This window comes from Falco peregrinus, chromosome 2, assembly GCF_023634155.1.
Source record: "Falco peregrinus isolate bFalPer1 chromosome 2, bFalPer1.pri, whole genome shotgun sequence".
Taxonomy (NCBI): Eukaryota; Metazoa; Chordata; class Aves; order Falconiformes; family Falconidae; genus Falco; species Falco peregrinus.
In genome coordinates, this window is record NC_073722.1 from 63,181,834 (window position 1) to 63,207,990 (window position 26,157).

The 26,157-nt window shown below is 36.1% G+C and overlaps 1 protein-coding gene across 8 annotated transcripts in view; it reads left to right on the forward strand.

The window, feature by feature from the left end:
• Positions 1-26,157, forward strand: part of FAT1 (FAT atypical cadherin 1) — a 111,979-nt gene that overhangs the window by 28,604 nt on the left and 57,218 nt on the right. For all 8 annotated transcript variants that reach the window (XM_013301023.3, XM_055795531.1, XM_055795533.1 and 5 more), the window contains exon 3: positions 9,620-9,934. In XM_013301023.3, coding sequence (XP_013156477.2) covers positions 9,620-9,934 — 315 coding nt within the window. The remainder of the gene's footprint in view (positions 1-9,619; positions 9,935-26,157) is intronic.

A 26,157-nucleotide genomic window follows, 5' to 3' on the forward strand; every position in this document is an offset into this window, starting at 1 on the left:
CCTTTCTCTTCCTTTGCTTGAACACAATTCAAATTACTGCCATCAGTTCATAGCACAGAAGTGATGCATAAACTGTTCTGTATTTTAAGTTTTATGTCAAGGTCAGGATTTGACCACATGCTGGGGCTCTCTGGATGCCAGATTTTTTCCCAAAAAGGTATTTTACTATGAATGCATTGGTAACTTCTTCAAATTTACAAAAGTGAGTCTACCGGGTTTGACTGGACACCGGTAGTGTCTGATTGTTTCTTCAACTACTCTCTTTGTTGTTCCATCAGTGTCATATGCAGAAGTTGTTTAATTTCAAATAAAGTAGGTTATTTAATGGAATTTGGGTATTTTTGAAAACTTGTATGCATATCAAGTTTACTTAAAGTATTGGTACAAAACTGGACTCAGTTATATATTTCATTACATCTGGACAGTTCAGTGAAGTTAAATTTGAGCTATAAACAGACCGTAATTTTATCATGATTGAGGTTTTGCTTTGTTCAGTTTGGTTTTGTTTAGTTATTCTATTCTGTTAAGGAGTCTGTGTGCTGTAGAGACCATGTATGCTCTGCAGTGATATTCTTCCCCTTCCACCTCCCAGAACTTGCAGTAACTAGTGTCTGGAAAGAGAACAAGCAGTTGTGGACTTGACGTGTTTGAAGGTCTTGGAGCTGCACAGTGAAATGGCATTTACCAGTTAAAGAACTTGTATAAATTCACTACAGTTCCATCAGCTTGCTGATATTGCTAGTGATAAGTTACTTGAAACTTTCTAAGCCTTGATTTGTTAGAAAATGAGCAAATTGTCCTTGAAACAGCAGCAAGAGTTGCTTTCTATTTAACAATCTTGTCTAAGCATGATTTCTCAGCAGGTAGTACACAAGACACTTGAAATGTATACAGCTTTCTATTTCAAAGAGCTATAAATACAATTTCATTCGATTTTCTGGGAATCTGCCTTTATAAATGCTTACAAAGGATGTGTAATTCAAATTTGTTACTTTCAGCTTGTTTTCAGTATTTTTACCTTGTTTATACTGAGAGAAAATTTTTGTGAGCATTTGCTGAAGCAGAAATTGTAAAGTTTAATTGTTTCATAGCCTTTCTTCAGCACTTATAAAGAAATATATATGTGTATATATGTATTAAAAAGTGTATTAAGACCACTGTGTAGACTTCCTGAATATCTAAAGAAATCATTGAGTCAAACTTTAACTATTAAAAGGAATGTTTATGTTGGTGACAGATGTTAAGAGATACTGTCTAAGGACTTTTGGGGTGCATATGAAAATCTGAACTCCATAGCTTGCAAACATAATTTGTTGCAGAATTTTTCAATGGTGGTTGTGTTTTTGTAAGGTGCAGTTTTGTTTGTTGTTTTTTGGTGGGGTGTTGGGTTTGGTTTTGTTAAACATTAAAGTACAGTTAACCAGGATGCATGTAAAAGGAAAAGCCACCAAATTATTTGAATAATAAATCAGAATCTGTTAATTTAAGATTCAGCTTTACTCAGGCAAAGTAGAATCATTGAGTGGTTGAAAAGAAACAATGAAACTATTTCAAACTAGGTTATATTATTAGTTATGCACATTCATGTTACTCAGACGTGTTTCCAAACAAGTAATCTAAATTCTTCATGAGTTACGCAAAACACAGTATCGATGGTTTGTTGCCAGGTTACAGTCTTTCTAGCTGTGCCTAATTAATGTTCCTGGAGAGGAGCAGTGAACACCTCTTGTTCATGTGTGATTCAAAGGCAAGCAGTAGTTGCTAAAACTTTCTGCTCTCCTTCAAGGCTGCAACCAAGGATTATTTATATTCTGAAACAGTATAGTTTAGTCTGTGCAAATCTGCAGATGCAAGAAGTCTGATATGTGAGTAGCTTGCGTTGTCAGTGATGAGCTTTAAATTGCCGTGGAGTTGAAGAGCAAATCATATTTCTCTGGGTGGCTGTTGCACTTTTTTCCATAGAGGCGTAAACAATGCTTCCTGTTCAAAGTGTGTATGTGGTACAAGTAAGGAAGGCTAGCACTTTTCCAGCTCAGTTTATTTATCTAAAATATTACTTCTATTAAAAGATAGATTACACACACTTGTTAAAACCTCACACTGCCTGCCACAGAGTGAGTTAGTTCAAGAGTTAGAGTGCAGTGCTTCTCTTGGCATTCCGCCCTGTTTATACAGAAGAGAAGCTGACATTTCACTTGTGCGGAAGGAATCTCATTCCATTCCTTCTTTAGAAGGAGATTGTTTCGAGGAGTTCACAGGATGGAGATTTTTGTCTTTTCAGCTGATGTTTTAAGTGCTGAATAGTTCCTTGTCTCTGTGGCAGGACATGCTTGAAATCTTCAGTGCTTAAGGATAGTTTGTGTAGAATAAAGACTGGTGTGATACTGTGCTGTCATTGTTTTGGTTTTACCAAGTGGTTATTGCTTGACTGATCAAATAATATTAAGTTTTATTGACATAGCATTGTATGCTATTTCAGAAGAACTGAGGCTTAAGGTTCAGTTGTCCCTTACACATTGGTGCTTGGTAGAGGTTTGAGTTACAGTAGCGCAGCAGCCTCCAGGAAAGAAAGAATTTATTCTTGGGAGTTCAGTAGGTTACATGTTTCAAAATCTTCACTTTATGGAACTCTTTATGGCATGTAGGGTTGTGGCTGAACTTGGCTGCTGCTTCAAGGCATTTTCCTATGTCAGACTACAGTGGTGGTCAGAAGTTATCAGAAGAAAGTTAAGAAGAAGTTAACAGTAATACAGATAAATTGGCTAGATGATTTTTCTTTTTTAATTGCTCCAAAAGTGGAAAGAATCTGAGCTATGACACTGGTCAAAATTAGTAACAGAATAAATTTATACTGAATACTACAGATGGATGTAGTACTTGTAAATAGCACACTCCAGTCTGCTGTATTCTGTTTTATCTTGTGCGGGTGGGTACCATAACTATTAATAAATTTGCTTTTTTTTTTTCCAAGTCACCTTGCTGTCTATTACTATGTCTGACAGAGAGCATACAGTGTAGAAAAAAAAATCCCATACATAACACACAGGATTGCACTTGCCAACTGTTCTGATTTGACTGTGCCTCTAGAAGTTACTCAAGGGGAAAATGAGGACAGTAGAGTATGGATGTGTTCCCCTTTGAAACCTCTGGGGACTGCTGAGAAGCAGACAAGCACTGCATCTTCTCCTATGCCAGATGCTCTTTCCTGTTTTGGTTTGTTTTCTTGCCTTTTTTTTTTTTTTTCTTTTTTTTTTTTTATTCCATCAGCTCTATTATAGCCTTTGTATTTATAAAGCTCAGGAAAAAGCTTATCATGTCATAGCAGGTAATAATCTAAGAAAGAGCAGTGTATAGCAGGAAAGACAAAAATAGAACATATAAGAAGGGACGAATAGGAACAAGAAGTCTGCCAAGGAAGTCATCTGCATTCATCTGTGTTTGATCTGGGTAGTGTTGAAGAGCTGCACTGTCAGTAACTTGCACCAAAAGGCAAAGTATGGGTTGGAACAGATGATATTTTAAATAAAATGACCCAGGCATAAATCAAAAGGTAATTAAAGTGGAAAATACCAGCTTTGTAAAATGTTTTTGTTTTTCTGGCCTATTCTGGTTGTGCAAGTGTGGAGATTTTTAGTAACAACCTGAAAACTCTGTTCTGAACTGCTTAACAATATTAGAAGCTAAAGTATGATACTATTATATTTAGTGGCTTGGTTGCTTTGTATTTTAAGTAAAATCTTACTAATCAACGAGGCTGATATGATATCTTTTTTCATTGTTTTAACAACAACTAAGCTAAGTCCCACGAAATATAAAGGAGAAATTTGGGCAGAAAAACTGAAAACTTCTGGGAGTTGGGGTTCTTTGGACCCTTGTCCACATAAAAAGCTAATTTCATAAATATTAATAACTTTCTGGAAAATATATGTAGCCTATCTAGAGGCAGCAGAGATTCAGGTAGTGAACTGCAGTATGTGCTGAGCATTTCCTCTATTTTATTTTTGATTGGAAAGATTGTGCAGACCTTAATGATAGTTTACACTGCAGTGACTTACTCTTTAGAATTCAAGACAAAGTTGCAGTCTCTGTTGGTGAGTTGGCAGAGTAGTGCCATTGAGGAACAGCATACCTTTCGTTTATAACAGGCTTAATCCACTCAGTTTTAAAACTTCGATTTGGATTGGTTGTTGAAGGTCATATTTGATCAAAACCTTTGTTGATGCAATTCTTAAAATACTGCTGGTTTTCTTTTCCCCCCCCAGAGATGGCTTTTAAAGCAGCTGAAGAAGCTTTTTGATTTGCCCAGCTTATTAGAATTTAGATTAATTAAGTTTGTAATCAGATTTCAAGCATCGTGTTCCAGGCCAGGGATTTCTCTTAGTTTGCTTCAAACATCACTCCCAGGACAAATTCTGCTAAACTTCATTTTCATGCTTTGCTGAGAAATGATTGCAGGTTTTGATTTCCATTACAGAATCATTAATATTGTTAATTAGAGTTCTCGTGGATAAGCACACTTAAGGAGGATCATCCCTGGGAATTGGGAGTATTATAGTTTGAGCATTTGTTAATTAGATAGAATTGGCATATGTAAAACTGTCAGATTTTAGGTGGATTTATATGTTTATTTTTGTTTTAACAGTGTCTTTGGTTGTAGTGACTTGGGCTGTGGGATTTAAATTGAAAGTAATTTTGGTTGTTGTTGAGAAGTGGGGTTAACGTCCTGATTTTTCCTCAGTTGCTATATTTGTAAACCAGCCTAGCCTGTTCCTTTCCTATAATATTCACTTAAGACTTTTGCCTTCTTTTCATGAAATTGATATAAAAGTCCTATTGCATCAAGTGGGAACAAATCTAGTCTAAAATGTCAGATGTTAATATTGTCAAATCAGTTCTAATACCCTCTTGCAGATGACTGGGTTGTATTTCATCAGAGCTCTTTTGTACTCCCCTCTGGTGGTTAGTGACTGAATACAATATTTTTTTTATCCTGACCACTTGAAAGGCTTCAAGATCGCGTACCCAGCCAAGTTAAAAATGTTTTTTGAATCCTTACTTAACCATATCATTTGAACAATAATATTTACAAATGTTCGGTGTTACCATACTTGCTAAAGATACTTCAGTGGTGCTCTGTGGAAGATCTCTCTACTTGTCTTGCTACATAAAAAGCAAATGGTTTGTAAAAGTTAAAACTACCAAATTGCCTCAACATAGAGAATGGATGGGAAGTTCACTGATTAAAGATTTTCTGTGAATGGGAGATGAGTTAGAGCAGAGGGTGGGGCTTTTGCAGCATTAAAGATGGAACAGAAGCACTTAAGCTGTACTCCCTAAGTGTGCTTTGCATCACTTGAAAAAGTGAAAATGCTTTCTAGGAGACCAAATACACTGTTGAAACTGATGGTACTGATCAATATCTCACTGATGCTTAATGGATCTAGCCGATTGTGAGATTAAAACAAATCAACTTTTACTTGGATTGTTTTATTACTACTTTTTGATACATGAGTTCTCATAATTTTTCTCTCTGCTGTCTAAAGAACCACAGTCAATGTTTGCAAAAGCAGAAAGCTGGTACACCAACCAATTACACTTGAAGGACTGGTTCTAGACTTGTGATTTGGTAGGATAGCTATTGTTATCTTTGTTTAAAAAAAAAAAAAAAAAAAAAAAAGGAAGAAGGTAATCTTAGTTAAATTTTTCTTTGGGCTTGTGGTTTTTTCCTATAGTAGACTACTGAAGTTTACATGCATTTGTATTCATTATTGTTGCATAGAAATTAAAGATGGGGTTATTAGTGTTCTCATAGGCAAAATCAGGAAAGATTTAGTGTTAAACTTGCAGAAGCAGAAGCAATTTCAACTGGAGTAATGAGAAAAGGATGGTGGTTTGTAATTACTGATAGAGGATCAGATTGTACAGTAACGTTAAAAGGGGAAAAAAAGACTATGCCATATAGTTTTGTGCATTTAGTGTTGATTGTATTTTGTGACATAAGTGCTGATGCAGAACCAGAAGAAATTCAGGTTTTGGTAGTCAGAGCTTCCCCCCATCCCCAGGCATGTGCACTGGATCAGTATCTCTTCTATTTTATTGCTGGGTGAAAGCAACAGGAAAACAGCTGAGTCACACTAATAGACCAGTTGTCCCTTCCCTTGCTGGGACTGCAGGCTTGAGTCTGAAGAAAAACTGCAGTGGGGTGGCCTCTCCTCCATGCTCACTCAATATGGGAGGAGTGAAGGGAAACTTTTGCTCCCTGTCTTCCTGTCTGCTTTTACATGAAGAATGTTACTTTGAATCTTCATTTTTAATATTGTCAGAGTAATCCACTTATGTGTGATGTCCATCTCTACTAAGTTTTCCAACTTGTCTATTCCATCTACTTTAAAAAACCTCCCTGTACCCCACTAACAGTTTAAGTACCCTGTATGCCTCTAGGAAATGTTCATTTAGGAATTACTGTTGATTAGTGTTGAACAGTTAAATAGATGTTTTTGCATATCTGGCTGATCATGACATTGTTTTCTTAGATGTTTTATTTTCAGCACATACAGAAAAAACATATGTAACATTTACAACAATTCAGGATCTGTTGGGTGAGAAACGTGAGAAAAATGGGAAAATAATTTTAGTGAATGAGATTTCGTGTTACTTTGATTAATGCACACTTAGAGTGTGGGTGACCCTGTAGAAAATCAGAGACATTCTGAAAACCGGAGCTACCCTGTTGGGTAAACATCTGTGTTGTGTGGCATGTTCAATGGTCAGATGATAAGATTACAAGCCTTTCATAGAATGTTTCTGCAGAAGTCAGTGTAAAATACACAGGAATATCGTCATATGTGCAGATCTAATTTGAAATTAAAAATGAACCAAACAATAAAGTTGCCCTTGTATGCTGTATCATACTGTTATTCATTCTTCCTATAATCTTTTTATTTCTTTTTGAGATACTCTTGCTACTGGTTTTTGGTGTGGTACTTTTTTCCTGTTTGTCCCTTGTGAAGTATGTGACTTAAGAGAACAGACGGTTGAGAACTCATAGTCCACAAAAGCAAAATAGGTTCAGTCTTCTTTTTCCTTGAGGTAGGCTTTGGTAACTAAGGTGGTAGAATCCGTAAATGCCAGGTAAGCCGATTGCATGAGGAGAGCTGTATTACCACAAGAGTCTCTTTTTATGTTTCTTTAAAATCAGGCAAGTCTATCTTAAAATTAATCTGCCACTTCTGATGTAGCTCCTATTAAGAAAGCAGGACAAGTTTAAAATGATAATGGTTGCTCAGTTCAGCATAAGCCTGGCCCCTGTGTTCTGCATGGATTGCAAACAACAGAGCAACATTGATGGAAGCCTTGCTCAAAGGAGATACTCTAGTCTTGTGTTTGGTAGGATATGGAAGCTTTACACAATTTTGCAAGGCATATGTGGAGTCTAGTCAAACGTAAGATGAAGAAGTACTTGCATGCCGCATCCAGCATTTAGGTTTAGAAGTGAGGCCGTGTTAATTAAAGAATTTATTTGCTCCCAGGGAAGTCTCTTCACTGAAGTAGAGAGGTGCAAAAGGTGTAAGTGGGTTACAAAAATAGAATCCAGGTAACTGGGCACTCTAGGCTGCGTGCCCATTTTTAAGAGCAAATTTAGGTACATTAACAATCAGAGACTGTGTAGGTAACCACAGCACAAATCCAAGTGACTACATAGGATTATTTTTTTTTAATATTAAAACTGCCATCGAAAAAAAAAAAATAAATACAGAGATGAAGAGACTGGAGTTGTAAAATAACAATATCCTTAAAATTAACACCTTGGCTTAGTTTTCTGATGATGTTCCTCTGCAAAAATAAAGGAAATTACAAAGCTACCCACTTGCTTTAAAGAAAACTTCTATAGACTGTATGCAATGCATGTGTATTTTCAGATTGCAGCGCCGCTCCTTTTTATGCAAGTTCTGAAGCGTTTGGCCCTATATAAAACCAGTTTCCACACTGACATCTGCTGGTAGTTTTGAAATGCTGTGTTGCTCAAAATGCTATATATGGGTATTTTTCAGGTCTAAGCATTAGATGCTATCACCTCCAGCCCTTCTGAAGGGATCTTATTGATATACTAAAATTTCAAATGATCACCATCAGACTTTATGCAGCTTCCCACAAGACAAAGGAGTAATGAATAAATGAGTAGTTTCTCAATAGTTATCTCATTTTTCTCAGCTGGTATAATGCATTTAAAAAAGTGTGAAGTGTGTGAAAGACATGGTACTTAGAGTTAATTCCTTTCCTGAAGAACTCCTGTAAAAGTGCAATGGCATAGTTTTATTGAGGTCCTATTTTACTGATGGTATATGTGGGGTGTGTGTGTGTGTGTGTGTATATGTGTATGTTGTGTGGAGTAAACAAGCTCAGGAGAAGGGCCACATCATGCATAGTCGCATTATGTGGCTGTATCCAGAGCCCAAAACCAGCTGTCATGGTGATAGTTTGACTCATCTTGGCTCAAATCCAGATCATACTGTGGGTATCAGTATAGCAAACAGTAAGAGCCATGACAAAGCCCTTCAAGATTTCCACAGAAATGGTTACAAGGGATTGCTCTGGCCCTCACCCTGACATGTATCAGGTTCGTTTTAAGTCCTCAAATCAGGCAACCTGTAAGAGCGACTGTATCTGGAAGAGGAAAGTGTGAAGTTTTATTGTACCATGGCTCCATGAATCCGTTTAATATTCATCTCCCCTCGTATAGGTTATGCCATGTCACGTACCCTTTTGACACATGCATATTTTGACTGTACCTGTAGTATAAGCTGCTTATAAAAATAGATCTGTATTTCCTTCACAGTGGATAAAAGCTTGATCCTTCATTCTTTATATAGTTCTGGCTCGGACAAGCTCCTGTAGACTCAGCAGATGTGTTTTTATGAAGTTTGTGAATTGTGTAGCTGTACCATAAATGGTAATTTATTTTATGTGTATAAAATTGAGCTAAGGGCTGCTTTCCATTGCCAGAGAAATGGCAGCCATTGGTTGCTCCTAATGCTACAAAGATTAGCTTCAGGTATAACTTTTTTTTTTCTTTCCTGTGTGAACCCAAATAAGCAGATTAAGAAAATTCAGTTAAATAATTCATTTGGGCACATAGATAAGAATGTTTCACATTTAAGTAGCTGCTCATTAATATGAATAATGGTAAACAGTTCAAGAATTAGGCATCTAAATCAGATAGTTTAATATGGTATAAAATTCACTATAATCAATGATGAATAAAGAGGGTCATTCAACCCCCAAGAGACTGTGAATTACTCATTATATTTAATCTTTTAGGCAACATAGCTTTTATGAATAGTGCTAACTGATCTAATAAATCACAAAGGATGTTGAAAAGGAAACTAATATATTGTTCTAATATCTGTAATGCATAATTGCTGAAAACTGTTGTAGTAATTTTATGTTTTGTGGCTTCAAGTTAGTCTCAATATGTTTGTGTATATTAACACAGATTGTAAAATCAATGCCAGTTATTTTGAACTTTTATTAATTTAGTAAGCTTGTTGCTTCCTGTATTTTTACAAACTTCTGCCTATTTATTGAGCATTTTCTATCTATTTTTCTTCCTATTAAACAGGTATTATTGAGACTGCAGATCGCCTGGATCGTGAGACTACTTCACATTACTGGTTAACTGTTTATGCAACAGACCAAGGAGTTGTGCCTTTATCCTCCTTCATTGAAATCTACATAGAAGTTGGTGATGTTAATGATAATGCTCCTCAGACCACAGAACCAGTTTATTACCCAGAGGTCATGGAAAACTCACCTAAAGATGTATCCGTCATTCAGATTGAGGCATTTGATCCAGATTCTAGTTCAAGTGAAAAATTAACCTACAAGATTACAAGTGGAAATCCACAGGGATTCTTTTCAATAAACCCCAAAACAGGTAGGCACAATACAGTGTTTTATTTTACGTATGAATGGACATACTTGCGTAAATACATAAACCAGGCAAAATCAAGATCTTTGGTTTAACATTGTAACCATGCTTTCACAATAGTTAGGAGTTAACCTGGTATCTTGGGCTGTGTCAATACTCATAAGTTATACAAACAAGTAGAAGAGGATCTGAGAGTGAAGCAGTTGGTTCAAAGTACTTGACATCCACATTATGCATGTTTTGAGAAGGTTTACTTCAGAGTAGCTCGGCTCTAGATTAGTCAATGCCCATTTGCTTTTGTAGTGTAGTCAGTACACAGTAAAAATACATATGTTAGCTTAGTTTCATCCAAGCTGTTTTTAGCAGTCTGAGTCTTCCAATTTTCATGCATAGTTGTGGAGGTTTTTTTGTCAGGCTTTTTATTTTCTGGTAGTGTTAGTGTAAGCGATTGCAAGCTATTTATTAACGGCAAACTCACTTGTCTTACACTGAAAAGGAACTGTCTTTGTAAGTAACTGTTGCTATTGTGAGACATATAAAATCTGGAAGATAATTTGCAGGTGTGGCTGTTATGTAATGAATAGAGTCTGAGTTCAGTGATTGTTTCAGAAGCTTCAGAAAAACACACTGAGGTTTTAACAGGGAATTATAAATACAAGAAACAAGTGTCCTTTTAGTAACTCTCAACAAATACCAAAATGTGTACAGGGCACAGAGACAGGAAACAAATAAGATAATAAATTTTAACTGAAGTTACACAGCAATTTTTAAAACAAGATTGCTTGCCATCCCTTGCTTCTGAATGAACGTAGAGAAAGTAGTACATATACTGGATGTTATTTCCACAAATCTTTGCTAATGTTGAAGAATGGTTTGGGTTTGATTAAATAATATTTTGTTGGGTTGGATGCTGCTTAGCTTTTCATATGTTGCATTTAGGTACTATTTCACAGTACAAATTACAGGAGATACTTCTGATTCACTCAGCCAGAAAGTTCTTCTTAGAATCTGGAAATTTTTAGACTAGAGGTGCTGTAGAGGTGTAGGGAGTGACTTATATCTGTACGACAAACCCTGTAATTAGAAGGGAGCAATAGAAGACATTAATTTAGCTCTTGCTTGTTGGTGTAGGGAATTTCAGGGGATTTAAAGAAGCAAAAAATTGGGTGAAAACCTGTTTTGAAGGCTGGATTGACACTACGGCCTTCATTCTCTTTCACAGCTGTTTCAGCTCGATCGGCTGTAATTGCTGTGACAGCAAAGGTCTGAATGCAAACACAGGTATGTTTGAGTAATTTCTGACAATGCCTTCTTTGTCAGCATGTGCTGCATCTGCTTGTGAAGACATTGCCGAGACAAACTTATGAAATAGCGATAGCAAGAGAAGATCTTTAGCATAGTTAAAGCCTGTAGCTAAATACTATATTTACAGAAGTGGTTTTAGAACAGAGGCTGCCTGAAGAAGTAAAGCAAGAAAAACTCAACCAGTCTTCTAAAGTGAAACTCTCTGTGCTTTATTTCTGTTTGCTTTTCTCTGCTTACACATGATGCAAAAGAAAAAACTTTCTGCTCTTGTATCGTCACCCTTTCTGTTCTTGAAAAGTACTGTTTGCCTGCTACTTTTCTGTTTCTTGTCATCTCAATCAATGATCTTGATAAAAATGGGAGTAAGTTGGATGAAAAGAACTGAATGACTGCAGTGCTCAAATTGCAAGTGGACATAAACTCTGCCTACTAAAGGCTGAATTTAGCCTTTAGTGTATAATTGGCCGAATATTTTTTGGTGCTGTTTCCTTATTTTTGTCTGTAACTTATTTTCTTCTGGTTCTTTCCTACTTCTCTCTGCCTTCTGTATCAGTGTCATTTAGGTTGGGAAAGACCTTTAGATCATCAAGCCCAACCGTTAACCCAGGACTGCCAAGGGACCACTGAACCTTGTCTCAAAGCACCACATCTACATGTATGGGTTTTTAACGACTTCCAGGGATAGTGATTTCATCACCTCCCTGAGCAGCCTGTTCTAATGCTTGACCGTCCTTTCAGTGAAGAAATTTTTCCTAATATCCAATCTAAAACTTTCCTGGTGCAACTTGAGATGCAGCATTTTCCAGACGTTGTTTTAAAAAAGGCACTTGCGTGCCTCCCTTCCCTAAGTTTTGGGAGGAAGAAACCTCTTTATTCCTGTTTAATGGATAGAAAAATTGGGACAGAAGGAGATTGTGACCTGTCTTCAGACAGAGTTTGTAGTTTTCCAAAGCAGGAGCTTACTGCTGATCTCATTTATGTTAGAAAGGGAGCTTGAGGGAGCTCAACACACTAGATGGTGAAGTGATAAGGAGCACTTAATAGAAAGCTAATAAAGATTTTCTGTCAAGAGAGTTTCTTACCTGCCCTTATTGCAGCATGCATACTGTAGACAAAAGCAGTGCAGTCTGGAGTCCTTCTCAGCTCTGTTAAAGGGGTGGTGGGATGGGGGGGCACAATAAACCAACCAACCAACTGAAACTAATGAAATAATTTTAGAGTATAAACACTGAGAGGAAAAGAATCTCATTCTGATTTACATTCAGCAGGAGAAAATATTTTTTAAACTATAGTTAAAATCACAAGGATAGATAAATTCTTTGGTGTCTATTACCGTTAAAATTGTAATGCAAGATAAGCATAATAAACAAAGGAGGGGAAGAGATGGGCAGAGCAGAAGGGAGACCTCTTTGGTTTGTTTCTGTTGTGTTCCCAGAGTGCACTCAAATAAGTTCAATTGATATTAAATAGCTAGTGCATGTATATTTTTTCTTACGATATACAACACTGGATTTCATGCAGTCTAATGGCTGTCATGTCTTTCCTGTACATGTTCCATTTGAAACTGTCAGTCTGCAGTAGGCACTCGCATAGTGATTAAGATGAGTTTTGACTGAGATGATCAGGTTCATAACTTCCCAAGTCTCTCTTCTGTCTATTAGAAATCAAATACACTTGACCTGAATAGATCTTACATAGGGTGAAAGTGCTTTCACTAAGATTGGGATGTTAAGGAGTTGAAAAATCACTTTAAAAGGCACTAGTTATTGTAGTTATAACATGGTTTATTTTATCTCAGTGACTTAAAATAGAGCTCACCCGAAGAGTAAACTTGAGGAGAATTAGTGAGACCAAATCCTGTCTTGTTTGCTTATGCAGGTATGTTACCCTTGTTGGACCTTGTGGGGCCATCGCACTGTAAGGTGTTTGTCAAAGGAAGAGAAACCTTCACAGGGCCTCAGGTTTCCCTTCCAGCCAAAGGGGAGATAGGGCTGGAATATGAATCAAGTCTTTAACTGTATCCCATTGTACCACTGAAAGCGACAGAGTAAGAGTTAAGTGTGTGTTAACATTGATTACTTTGGGCTGCTGTGCAGCCTCAAAGGCAAATTGAGAACTCTAATGGCATTCAGTCTGAGTGAAGGGAAGGCTGGTGTTGGGATTGTTAAAGTATGTGATGAGTGTTAAAGATACATTTCAGCTGATAATATGTTGTTGTCTCCTCTCCAAATCAAGGATCCATCTTTTTCTGTCTCTTTATAGAATTTAACACTATGGTATTGTGGTCAATGGCTAGAACTCCCACAGATAATAATACAGACTGTAAATAGCAATAACCTATACTGTTATTATTACATTATTACAACAACCTGTTATGTCAAGTAAAATACTGCTTTTTGTTCTCTGGAAGTAGCTAATTAATTTCTAGAATTGTATAGGCTCCAAACTAAGATATGTCTGGTTTTGTGCAATAATACTGAATTTTTAGATGGTAAACCACTGATGTGGACCTATGTAGGATATAGTTAATCTTCCACAGAAAGAAGAGATTTCTTTTCAGGACAAGAACTATTGACTGACTGATCAGTTTCTCAAAAATGGTACCAGCTGAAGTAGTTATCTGCCATGCTTCTTACAGTGATCAGTTTCCAAGTAGCCTCTTCAGTAAATGTTGATTGGCACGAAAAAAAAAATCAATCTTATTTTAAGTATATATGAAATCATTCAGTTAAAGAAACATTGCTGAGTTTTTCTTTGTATGCGGAAATGCTGTTTCACTTCTTGGAGCAGGGTATGTAACACAGTACATCATAGGACATTTTATAATCTCTTCAGATACACCTTCATTAAAGCAAATTAAAAACAGTTCTCTTTAGTTTTGGAGTTTCCATGTAATGAAAAAACTCCTGTATGTGTGAGCTGGCCAGGTGGAATATAGTTATCATAATACCATTTGCAGGAAAGAATTGCATAACTTTCATGCTCAACCTGAACATAACTGTAGACAATATGTAACTGTAGACAAATATGTGAGTTACAATGACTACTTTATATCTGCTTAACTTCTCGCAAAATAGCTTACAATTTAATATATAAGTAAAACTCCTAGAGTTCCAAAGCATTTTGATATGTTTAGATGGAAGGAGATGGCAGAATTTTGCTAGCTGTTCAGAATATAGCTCCTGGGACTGTATGGTTAATCTTGCCACTTAACCCTAGAGCTGTTGCACTGAGGATCAGAAAGATTTGCACTTTTAGCAACACCCATGTAAAGCAGAGGGTTATATAACAGTAAATATACTCTAGTTTTTGTGCTTTGGTGCTCACAATGTGCAGTATTTTTTCTGGTATGTATAATAGAAAATAGCTTAGTAGTATTTGACTTGGGTGTGGTTTATTTGCTTGTGAGTTATTCGGATATTTTTCTTTTTACATATCATAATTACCTTGTAACAAGGTCAAAGACTATGAAAGTTAATTATCAAAATACTTGTAGTTGCTAGTTTCTGTATTTCACTGGATGCATTTGGATATGTTTTCTCTATGAAAGCAATGAGATGGACAGAAAAACGGTGCTTCAGGGAAATAGTAATGACCTGTTTCACTTAAAAGTGATTCAACTCCAATCTAGTTGTAGGAGTGAAAAGTTTAACATATCACTTATGTAAACTCCATAGTTGTATTTGCAAAATACAATTGAGTATTTTTTATTGTTTGAATTAAATTACTGAATATTTTTATCTTTACATGAACACAACCATATTGAGTGGAAAAATGTCTATTTTTTTCCCATCTTTGTTTCTTTAATATTATAATATCTTAGTTTGCCTTATTGCTTTTTGGGGAGGAATACTGGAAGCATGACAGCCAAAAGCAGCGTTGCAGTAATTCTTAAAGAAAGTGGAACAGGTACTTAGTATGGCATCTAATACTAATAACTGAAAATACCATTGTATATAAATGTAGATTTATGAATCATAACTATATCATTTCTATCATATATTGGATTAACCATTTAGAAATGGGATCTGTTAGTGCCAGTTTCAAGACGTGGTTATTGTATTCATTTTACTAAGAGCTTTCAATCAAAACGTGTAACTTCTTACTGAGACAGAAAAGTGGGACATGCATTAAATACAAGCTCTTTGTTTCACCCAGTAAGAATTGTAAGGGTAGTATGCAAACTACCTCCCCATTTTAAAATGTATACTTACCAGAGTGACATAGTAAAGGAAATTGTTTTTCTATCATTGTTTCCTATGTTCTGTAGTTTTCATCTATTTTTACTTTTTAAACTGTGGGATTGCAGACATCATGTGAATAGAAAAAAGGTATTCACCTTTAACTCTCCAACAACAGTAGCTCTACAAGTCATGTGTAAAACACCACAACTTAAGAGCTAAGGAGAAACGTCCTTAATTGCTGCAGAACTAGAGCCATTACAATGAACTCTCTCTAAAGAAAAGGAGGTGACTGAATTCCCCTGGGCTCTGTTTCAGTTTCCATATGGATGGAATAGTTTTGCCATGCCACTGATTCTAAAGTATGGCAGCTAGTCAATGATATAGGCTTTGTGTAATTTATATCTCAAAAATTGCTAAGTTAAGGTGTCTGAAAGAAGCGTATACTACCTTGTAAGTATCAGTATGCACATTAGAGTAGCAAAAACTACATTTGCATGGTGAAGGGAGTTCCAGTTTTCCTTAGTATTCCTAAGCAAGAAGTTGGAATCCTAACCAGGTGTCCATACAGGATGAGAGAAGACCCTTGTACTTTATATTTTATTACCTCGCCCAAGTATTCAGGCAGGTAGTATTCAGGCATGAATTTCTGATCTTTTTACTAAATTCTGCTTCCACAGGACTTCTGTTATATGTATATATGTATACTGTACCAGCTAGATTTGGCTTGGGGAAGTAGTCGGGGTTGGGTAGCAAATCACACTTTCTCCAGAAGCCATGCCTTACTTCAGAATTTCAAAACAATAATAGCAAATGAGGCAGGGAGTTACCTGCCATTGCTCCGTATAACAATTCTGAGCCAGGGTTGCAGAAGTGCTGACTGCAAAAACATAGCTTTCGTTACCTTTAATGCAACTTGATATAAGCATGATGCATGCTTCCAAAAATTAGGCTTGGGTTCATAACTTGGACAGGAGAATGACAAAATTAATTCTGAGTGTTAATTTCCCCATATTTCAGTTTTATAGGTGTAAAATAGGAATAGTTGCATAAGCTAATTGCTTGAGAGTGTTGTGAATATTCAAATAAATATTCATCCATATTTATGAAGCATTTGGGTATTGCCTTGAGAATGCCACTGAGGTTCCTTTGAGGCAATTAGTAATCCTATGGTGTAGGAGTTAGGCCATTTAGATAAGGCCTTTCTTACGCAGGGAATTCCAGCAGAAGCATTGAGTAATTAGCCATTTCGGAACATACTCTGTCCTGTGCCTCCCAATGAGGCCTGAGTCTATGCATCTTAATGCACACAGGTGAGACAGTCAAGTTAAGATGATGTGGCAGACTTGACTCTGGAATTTCCCAGTTTGAGCGACTAAATCTGAAGATAAGTGTTTCTCTATGATTTAATATTATTTGACATAACTTTTTGCTCTTACTTTCTTTTTACTATGCTCTTTTTTACTGTCTCAAGTTTTTGAAAGTACTTACACTAAATTAATCCTGTGGCAATTTAGGATTATGGCAGGTTTTGTTTCATAAATTGTACCACACCTCAAAACATGCATTACAAAGTTAATGTCAACCTTCACATTAAGTGCTGATTTAAAGATATTTTGATATATGCAATCTTAAAATAAAACGCTATGTTAATCTAAAAAGTTTGTTCTGTTGAACGGTTCTCACTGTCATGTTTGTTAGTCTCCGGTAATTATTAGAGCTTTGTAAAATTATAAAATGTTAATAGCTCATGGGCAAATCATCTGTCTCACATGATTTTATCATTTTATGCTCTTTGTTACCTTTAAAATAGTATCCTTGTGTGCGTGTGTGTCTGATTTGGAGACTGAGTGAAGTGAAATAGGAAATGGGTATGGCTGCAAACAACTTCCATGGGTTTCCGATAACACTGGAGAATTACTTAGTGAGGAAATGAAGGGCCGGTGACCGCACAGTAGTATTGGCTTCATTTTAACAGAGGAAACCTTTGTTGTTTAACTGCTTGTGGGTTTTAATCCCAATTGACCTAATATTTTGAAACTTGAATGAAACCAGTATTACTGTATTGCACACTAATGTGATTTAAAGTTAAATAAAGACCCAGGCATTGAAATAGTTCATGTTACTTCAGCAGCTAGCAAGTAATGCCAGGCTCAACTATTGTTCATTCATGTCACACACCTCAAAGTGTATGTAGCAGCCTGCATGCGCCCAACTGTTTACTCATCCCATGGAGATAAAATGGAAGTATTTGGTTACACTGTCTCTAGAAAGATTTTCTTTATCTTTACTGAAAATGTGACCAGAATTAACCTAAATGTTAAACTTCTGCAACCAGAGAGGGTTACATGAATAGACAGAAGTTTCTATAGACATACATTTGGAAAGAGAATTTAATTCTGCAAAAAGCTACCTTTATTTTCCTTCATAAATACCATTTAAAGCACTTAAAGTGCTGTTAGACTAGTGTTTTTCAACCTGGTCGTTTTTGGAACTGGGAACAAGTTCCTATCTATGAAATTTCTAGTAACATCTTCACATCCACTCTAGAATATTTAGGGATTTAGAACTTGAAAAGACAGAAGATTTGCTATAATATAGACAGCTATTTTAAAAACTATTTGCAAGCATTTATGTAGAGACCACTTCTTTTATATTTTCGGTGGAGGTGTTGGGGCTTTATTTGTTTATTTTCTTACATCTCGTTGGAAAAAGAGAAATGGGAAACTAAACAGAAAACACAGCAGTCCTTCCCTTCTCCTTTTTCTGTCCCTGGAACTACATAAAAACTTCAGGTCATACTCTGCATGATCTGTATTGTGAAACAGAAGTTCAAAACAAAGTGAGGCCTTTTTACAGTTTTCCCATATTCTGATGCAGAAATAGTGATGAGACATGCAGACATAGTGTATGTTCTTTTGAGCTGGAATATATAACATGTGAAATTACAATTCTAGCCAGGGAAGAGATGGTGATCAGATACTATTATGAGCCACTTGCATAGTACCACCTTCACACAGGCTTTTAAAGATACTAGTCTTTCCTTGATAGGCACTCTGAGTAGTGTGACTTAATGGAGTCTGTGTTTATAGCAACACTAACATTAATATTGATTCATTTCCTATTAAGAGAAGATTACTCATGAGCGCCCAGATTCACATCTAGCTTGGCTTGGGTTTTGAGTGATAAAAAGAAAAGATCAATCCCAGCAAAATTACAGTTCTACATGAAGTAATATATTTTTCTATCTGAAAAATTTACAGTGGAGTCACAGTCAAAGGCTAACTAGGAGTCAGCTGTAAAATTTTTCAGCTTTTCTGAGAGTTGAGAAGACCTTTGGAAGCAGTTTATGTAATCATCTCTGTCATTAGTGTTGAATGGAGGTCTTTACATATCATTCAGTTACAAAAGCAGTTCCTTTTAAATCAGTAGATGAAAGACTGTAGTGCATTCCAGACTTGTTCTACTAGTATTGTGTCTTCTAAATATAAGAAGCAACATGCAAGTAAAACAAGGGGGGTGGGGGGGGAGAGGGCAGCAGCATTATATAAATCTCCAAATTCTCACTTAGAAACTACTTTTTTAGGGTTCAGATTTATAGGGAGTTAGGGGATGTCGAAATAAAGCCTGTAATGGTGTTGGAAATACCCTAATATTCTTAGTGTCTCTTCAGTGGTTTTTCTCAGTACTTTTGTAAATACATATGTCATCCATAAACCATTCATAACATCAAAGAAGAGAAGATAGTAAGGACAATTGTATCTAACAGAGTTGTTACACTGTTGCCTCAACTTCTGTTTCATAGGAAAGGTTTAAATGAGTAACTGAAGAAAATTCCAAGCAAGTTATTTGTAGGTTTAAGACTGCCCAGAACCCTGAAATAGCTGAAACTTCTTATCTATACCTAGTTTAGCCATATGCGGGTAACACTGGAATAAAGTAGTTTGGGTTTTGGTTTTGTTTTGTGTTTGTTTTTTCTTTTTTTCTTTTTTTTTAAAGAAGTTGGTTTTATTCATAGTGTTAGGTCGTATGATGTTTGGTTTTTTCTGGCATGCTGCTCTTAGTTCCTGCCTCAGTTCCTAGATAAAAAATTTTACATCCAGTATCAGTGTTGTGATAAATGTTGAAAGAGGCTGTGCCAGATCACATTTTTAATTCCTTTTCTAGTCTTTCAGAAACTTTGTGCTTCAAAAATAGAAATACAGTTCTATTTGTTGGCTTTTTAAGGAGACATATTCTTGAACTTGTCTGTCTTCAAATTCAGAAGACTATTTTCAAATTGGATGGCTAGTCCTGAAGTTGATAAAGGAAGACCAGCCATCTCTTGCAACTGATGAGCTTTCTTAAGGAAATCCTCATTGTTTGAATCAATAAAAAATAAATAAACCATATAGACATCCATGGTGATGAACATGTGTAAGCTGAATTTTCCCTTTCCTTAAGCCCTACCTTCAAAATTCGGAGGGAATGGATTTTGTCCATAAGAATCAGGTAGCTAGTTTTGTATCCATTCTCTACAAATCAGTTAATTAAAAAACAGTCACACTTTTATGTTTCAAAATATAATATTAGTTAAATAAAACATTGTGACTTTCTCAGATTAGTGTCTTTTATTAATAATTTTATCTATATATAAAATGACCATTTTCAATATTAAGCTGTATTTTGTGTGGCTGCTTACTCCCTTGTTCTGTTCTGGGGGGATTTTTTGGCATCAATAGTATGGCATTGTAATGGAATTATGAGCCACTTCTAAGTATGAAAGACTTCTGTTTTGTGCTGGTGGTATTTTGTGACCTGTACGTGTTTAGATCCAGTGGGTGGTCTCATTTGTCTTTGTGTAGATGGAGTCTTAGATGTGCTAAGATAACTGAGATCAGAACCCTCCCTTTACAGTTTTGCTTCCAAGGTTGTTACAAGAAGAGAGACCACATTTAAAACTAGTACTTCAGTTTCCTGGCATCTGTATTGATTATTTGGAAACTTTTTCCAAAAGATTCTTCCTTATTATAATATGCTAAATACTAAGAAACTTTAACTAGACATTTTAATTTCTCATTTCACTTAGAACGTATCACTGTAATGTATCAAAACGTTTTAAACAGCTGTTCTCATATTTTGCCAAAAAAAACCCCAAAACAACCAAACAAGTAGCGTCAAACTTTCTACTCTCCGCCATAATACGTTTTCCTGTTTGTAGAGTTTTATGAAATGCCAAAATGAGTTCAATAATTTTTCATGTTACTCAGTCGTTCTCAACCAGTGCTGCCATTAGTTAAATGCTGTAATTGCAACCAAAACACTGTTTTGTGACTAAAAACCAGTGTTAATAAAAACAGTTGAATTGCATAAAAGCAATTTTGACGTCAAGACAGTAGCCAACATGGAAACCTGCTCTAAATTCTAGGGACCATTTCTTTCTTTGTGAATTTGTCAGTGGTCTTTAATCCACATGTGTGTTGCAATAGTTTTATGGGAAAATAATAATGAAATTGTAAAATGTCTGCAGCAGAGGAATTGCCTCAAAACTAACCTCAATGCATTAATAATCAATCTGAAATAATTCTCTCAACTGGTCATGAGTTCTCTTGAAACGTATTAACAACGCAGTGCTGGCTACTGTAATATGAAAAATGCATTTCCTTTGTTTAGGGGGGTAAAAAAGTGCCAAGTTTGGAAAGGAGTGCGGTTTCTGTATTTGTTCAGGCATTATAAATGCAGTAAGATTATGTCAGGTCTGAAAGGATCTTTCAAGATGATATGAGATTTTACGGCTATAATTCTGTACTTAATTATTGAAGATGGTATGTCTCAAAGTGAGATAATAAAGGTGAGTGGTGAAGATCAGGTTACTTACAGTTGATTACTGAAGGCATTTGAGCTTTGAATTGGTGTGGCTTTAAGTATACCAGATGGTGCTGAAGGCAAGGATTTTTTTGCAAAGTAAGCGAAGAGGTAACAGAAATTTTTAGTGTTCTGTTGATAGTAAGATCAAAGTTCATTCTACAGGAAATTTATCATCACTTAGTTTCCTTTCAGTAGTCATACTTAGGTTTTGTTTTATTTGCTATTCAAAATTATTTTAGCTATTCTTTTATTATTTAAGTACCTTTTTTGCATGTCTGATCTCATTTTATACTGCTTATGACTTACATTTATGTTTTTTATCTTATATATGAGAAAAACAAACTACCAAAAGAATATGATTGTCAGTGAAACTGGACGTACCCTAAATGCTTTCAAGCACTGAGCAGGATCTTAGACTTAGGTTTATTTTTCTAGTATAGCTGTTTGAGCACATGTGATTATTTATATCTTTCTTTTCATTATTCCCCAAATAGTTTTACTAGTAAAAGAATTACTGCAGAAGCAGTTACGCCACTGTCTTGGTAAACCCAGACTGGAAATAGTGTGCTCTGTGACTGATTAAGACTATACAAAACTACATGGTTTACTTTTGTAGGATACATTTGAGAAATTTTCTATAGTTGTTTGATCACTAAACACAGATTTTATACTTCATTTGAAATCTAGTTGAAATTGAAGCTTGACAGTGTTTATTGGATTGGATGACTTAATTGTTTATATGAAGTGGTTTTCCTCCTTATACCATACGTTAATAATCTTTGGTGGGTTGCTTGTCTTTGCTCCCTGCTTGCAATCACTAGAATGATTAATCGAGTTCTCTGATCAGCAAATTGCAGGTCTTTGTATCTGTATGCTGTTAAAGTTGTTTAGGGATGTGACTCAACTTCAGATGTGCACCTTGCACTAACGCTTTGTAGTAGTAGGACTGAGTAGTTAAGTTGCCTGATTGCTGATTAACGTAGTGACTGGTATGAATTATCAGCCATAGGGTTGAGTAACTTTTTGACCTCATATACAAAGCTTACAGTTTCTCTTGGCAACAAGGAACAAACTCATAAACACAGATATTACTGTACTTCAATAAATGTCTGATGTGCTGACAAAAGCATGTCCCTATGGACTAGGCTGGTTATCCCTTATTTGATGTAATCCTGGCTTGGGTGGAACTGAGATCTCAATTATTAGTTTATTTTTGGTGGAGTACCATTCAAAGGGCAAGATATTTATTCAGCTGGGATAAATGTGCCAAAAGGGGGGGGAGGGGGGGGGGGGGGAGGGTTGGCGATGAAATCCAGAGCATATGCATCAGCATCTGAAACAGAAATAAGTGCCTAAATAAAAAGAAAAGGTGTTCTGAAGAGCAAATAGTGTGTAGTTCTACGAAGCATTTTAGACCTTTCGGTTTGGAGTTTACCTAGGTGCCTGTACACTGTGAGAATGTCCTGCTGGCTTTTGCCTGGACTGCCGCAGATGGGAAGTGAAGGGGGACAGGCACCAAAGCTGTGCAAGACTTTACTAGTTGAGTGCAATCGTGCTATACTTAACAGAAAGGGAACACTGATTTCAGCGCAGTGTACTGCAGTTGATCTACCTTTTCATTTACTAAAACTATTTATAGGGTAGTGTAACTCATTTTTGTAAAATACCCTGATCAGAAAGTTCATACGTGGAGTGGAAAACTACTCCTTGAGTCCCAAAAGTGGATTTAAACTGCCTAGAGAAGTCTGAGCTACAGGCTGTAAACTGTGCTACACAGAAGTAATCTTGTGTTCTACCTAAACAACTGTGTAGCAAAAAAGGTAAGATTCAAGAGGCTAGAGAGAACAAGCAAGCAAAAACACAACTCTAGCTAACGGGTAGGGTAGTCAGCCAGGAGTGGAAAGAGGAACCTGGGCGTTTGATTTCCCTTGAAAAGTGGTATCATTTTTACAGTCTTTATTGAAAGAACAGAAATGATTGCTTTTAAATATTCTACTTGAACAAAAGAGGTATTTGCAGCCATTTAATGTGCTTGTAAATGATATTGCTGGTTTCTTTTGGGACGACTATGTTTACAATCATATTTTCAGCACTTGGAAGTTACTGGTGATAATTATGTTGCTGGTTTTACTGAGAGCTATTAAGGTGCTTGGGACAAGGAATAGTTTAGGAATGAAAAGCAAGTCAAACTGCTAAAGAACTATCTTTAGTTAGGACTATGTAAACCAAAGCTGTTCAGTTCCTTTATGATATGCTTTCTCCAGTACAATAGCTGGATGGTCTATGATCTTGTTTGGTTTTTAACTCAGCAGCCTGCCTTCATGGTGATACTGCCTAGCTTATAATCATTATCTATACATGACTGGTAGGACATGGACTTTATCTTCTGTCAGCTGCAAAGCTGAAATCTGTTCTTAAATCCTTTTGCTATTACTCTTCATTGACCTGTTTTTATTAACCTGTTTATTTACTTTGGTTGTGAAACCTTGGCTTGGCTTAGGAGACAAGATTTGACTACAGTTTTGCCAAAAAGCTTATCCGAACATCTTTGGAAAGGAGATATGGGCTGTTTCTGATGGTCACCAAGTGTAAAGTCAGGTGGAAATCATAGTTAACCTGAAATCAGTTGAAAGAAAGAGGACTGAAAGAAATAGTCATCTTTTTGTGGCAGTGATGAAACAATCATGGATTATTGTGCTTGTCATGTTGTCCATATTTCAGAAAGGGTTGAGATACTGAAGCAGTTTAAAACAATGTCGTAAGACATCTTCCTGACAGTGGGACTTTATTGCTCACTTTATTATCAGACATGTCCAAGACATGACCTGATCGCAGTAAGTACTTTCATGAGAAGGAAACTGCTGATTACAGTGGGCTTACTAGTCTATCAGACAAAAGAAAGATCTGTTTGTCTGTCTAGAAGGGAAAGCTGTCTTGAGTTGGATATAATGCAGTATTTCTTAAATGAGGAAGATTAGTAGGAATCCTGCCTTGAGGTGTGACAGCATCTTTATCACTTGAAAAGACGTAATTGGTCTTCCACTTACAGAATGTATGCTGTAATTTGCCCAGTGCTTTAGGGTTGTGTTAATGCAGTAGTCAAACTAGATTATCATTACAGCTACATGTGAGTTTTAAATCCTTACTTTCTTCAAGTATTAAACTGACTTATATATTAAGACTCTGTAAAGAAAATACAGAGATAATTGTTTTTAACATTCATTAGTAATTGGTCAATTTGAGGATGAAGTGGGAGAACAAGACTTTAAATAATAAAATATTATAAATAAATTGATCTAAAGATTTAAACTGATGGAGTTGCACTAATGCAATCCAGAGAAATCATTTCTGCTGACTGGTTATAGTTTGCATTCAACACAGAAGACAAAAATCTCATCAACAAAATGTGATGTCCCTTATATTTAATTGCAATGTCGTGTAACTGTTGAAGTTGGTGATAAAAAATGTGGTAGCTGCGTTCCACATTTCTTAAAACCTTCAGTGCCCGTGCATTCAAAGATCAGAGAAACTGTATTTCTTCTCAGACACTACAATTCAAATAGTATTATACTACATTCAAATCAAGCCTATCAGGTCAGACTCATCAGAGGCAGCTTAGTAGACTTGGCATCTGTTTCAGTTTTTTGGGTTGTGGTGGGTTAGCTTTGGCTAACAGCCAAACTCCCATACAGCTCCAGAATCTTCATCGTCTCAAGCTGAATGTGCAGTTGGAAAGGCTGTATGTTTCTGAAAGCACAAATGTATGCACTTGTAGGTGTGTCTGTAGAAGGGAATAAATGATATATACAAGCAAGACAAAAATTTTGAACCTTCCTCCTTCCCTTGAAAAGACCACTTTTTCTGATGCTATTTCTTTCATTGCTGAGACAATCCATGCTATAAAGATAGCTAGTAGCGTGGAATTAATATTAACGAGCTTTGTGTGGTTATATACAAATATAAAGGTGTGGTTATTCATTTATTTCTATAGAGGGAGGGGCATGGCAAAGATTACAGAAGAGGGGGAGCTCAGTATAAAAAGTTTGAGAACTTAATTGTTTTCAGTAGAAAGTGATGGCTCTTGTTGCAGGGAGATGGCTTATATTAGGTCCTAAGGTTCTCCCCAGGCTTCTTAATGGGCAGTCACAAAAGCCACGCTGCATAGGAACACTCAACCTTATTATTATGGCCCTAATTCAGAAAAGCTCTTCAAAAACTGGTGAAATTTTTTGGTGCAGCATTAAGTGTTTTATAATATAGAAAAACCTGAAAAAATGGGAAAAACTTAGTGATTGCTATAATAAACCTTTCACAGTCTTAAGCTGTAGTGAAACACTTCACCGAAGCTAAATTTTTACTTAGGTAAGTGGCTAGCAGTAAAGAGTTAAATAAAAAGAATGTCATGCATGTGTATGCAGTTCTAAATCAAGAAGTGTTACATTTCCTTTGCTGGCAGTTAGCTTCTGCTGAATATACAGGATATATATGGTGAAGACTAAACCCTTCTGTTATTGGTCTGACATGTTTTAACAGAAGTGTGGCATGCTTGGTTGAAAAGACTGGAGGTTTTGACAGATCAAAGCATATATATTTGTGCTTACTGGATATTTTTCTGCTTACCTGTTTGAGTTCTATTGGCCAGCTTTATTAACAGAAGTTACATCTGGAATTGGACTTTGTTCAACAAAATGTAATACATAGAGTAGTGGTATATGGTAGAATTTTGTCTAGAGTGCTTGCAGCAGAACTGTTTGGGGTTAGTGGTGGCTCTTAAGGCTCTTGATTGGGAAAAAGTGGATAGGAAACTGTTGAAAGGTGCCATCTTCCTGCTCTCATGTGTTAACAATTCTGTACTTGCTGCAGCTGTGAGAGATGGAATGATAAAGTTATGGAATG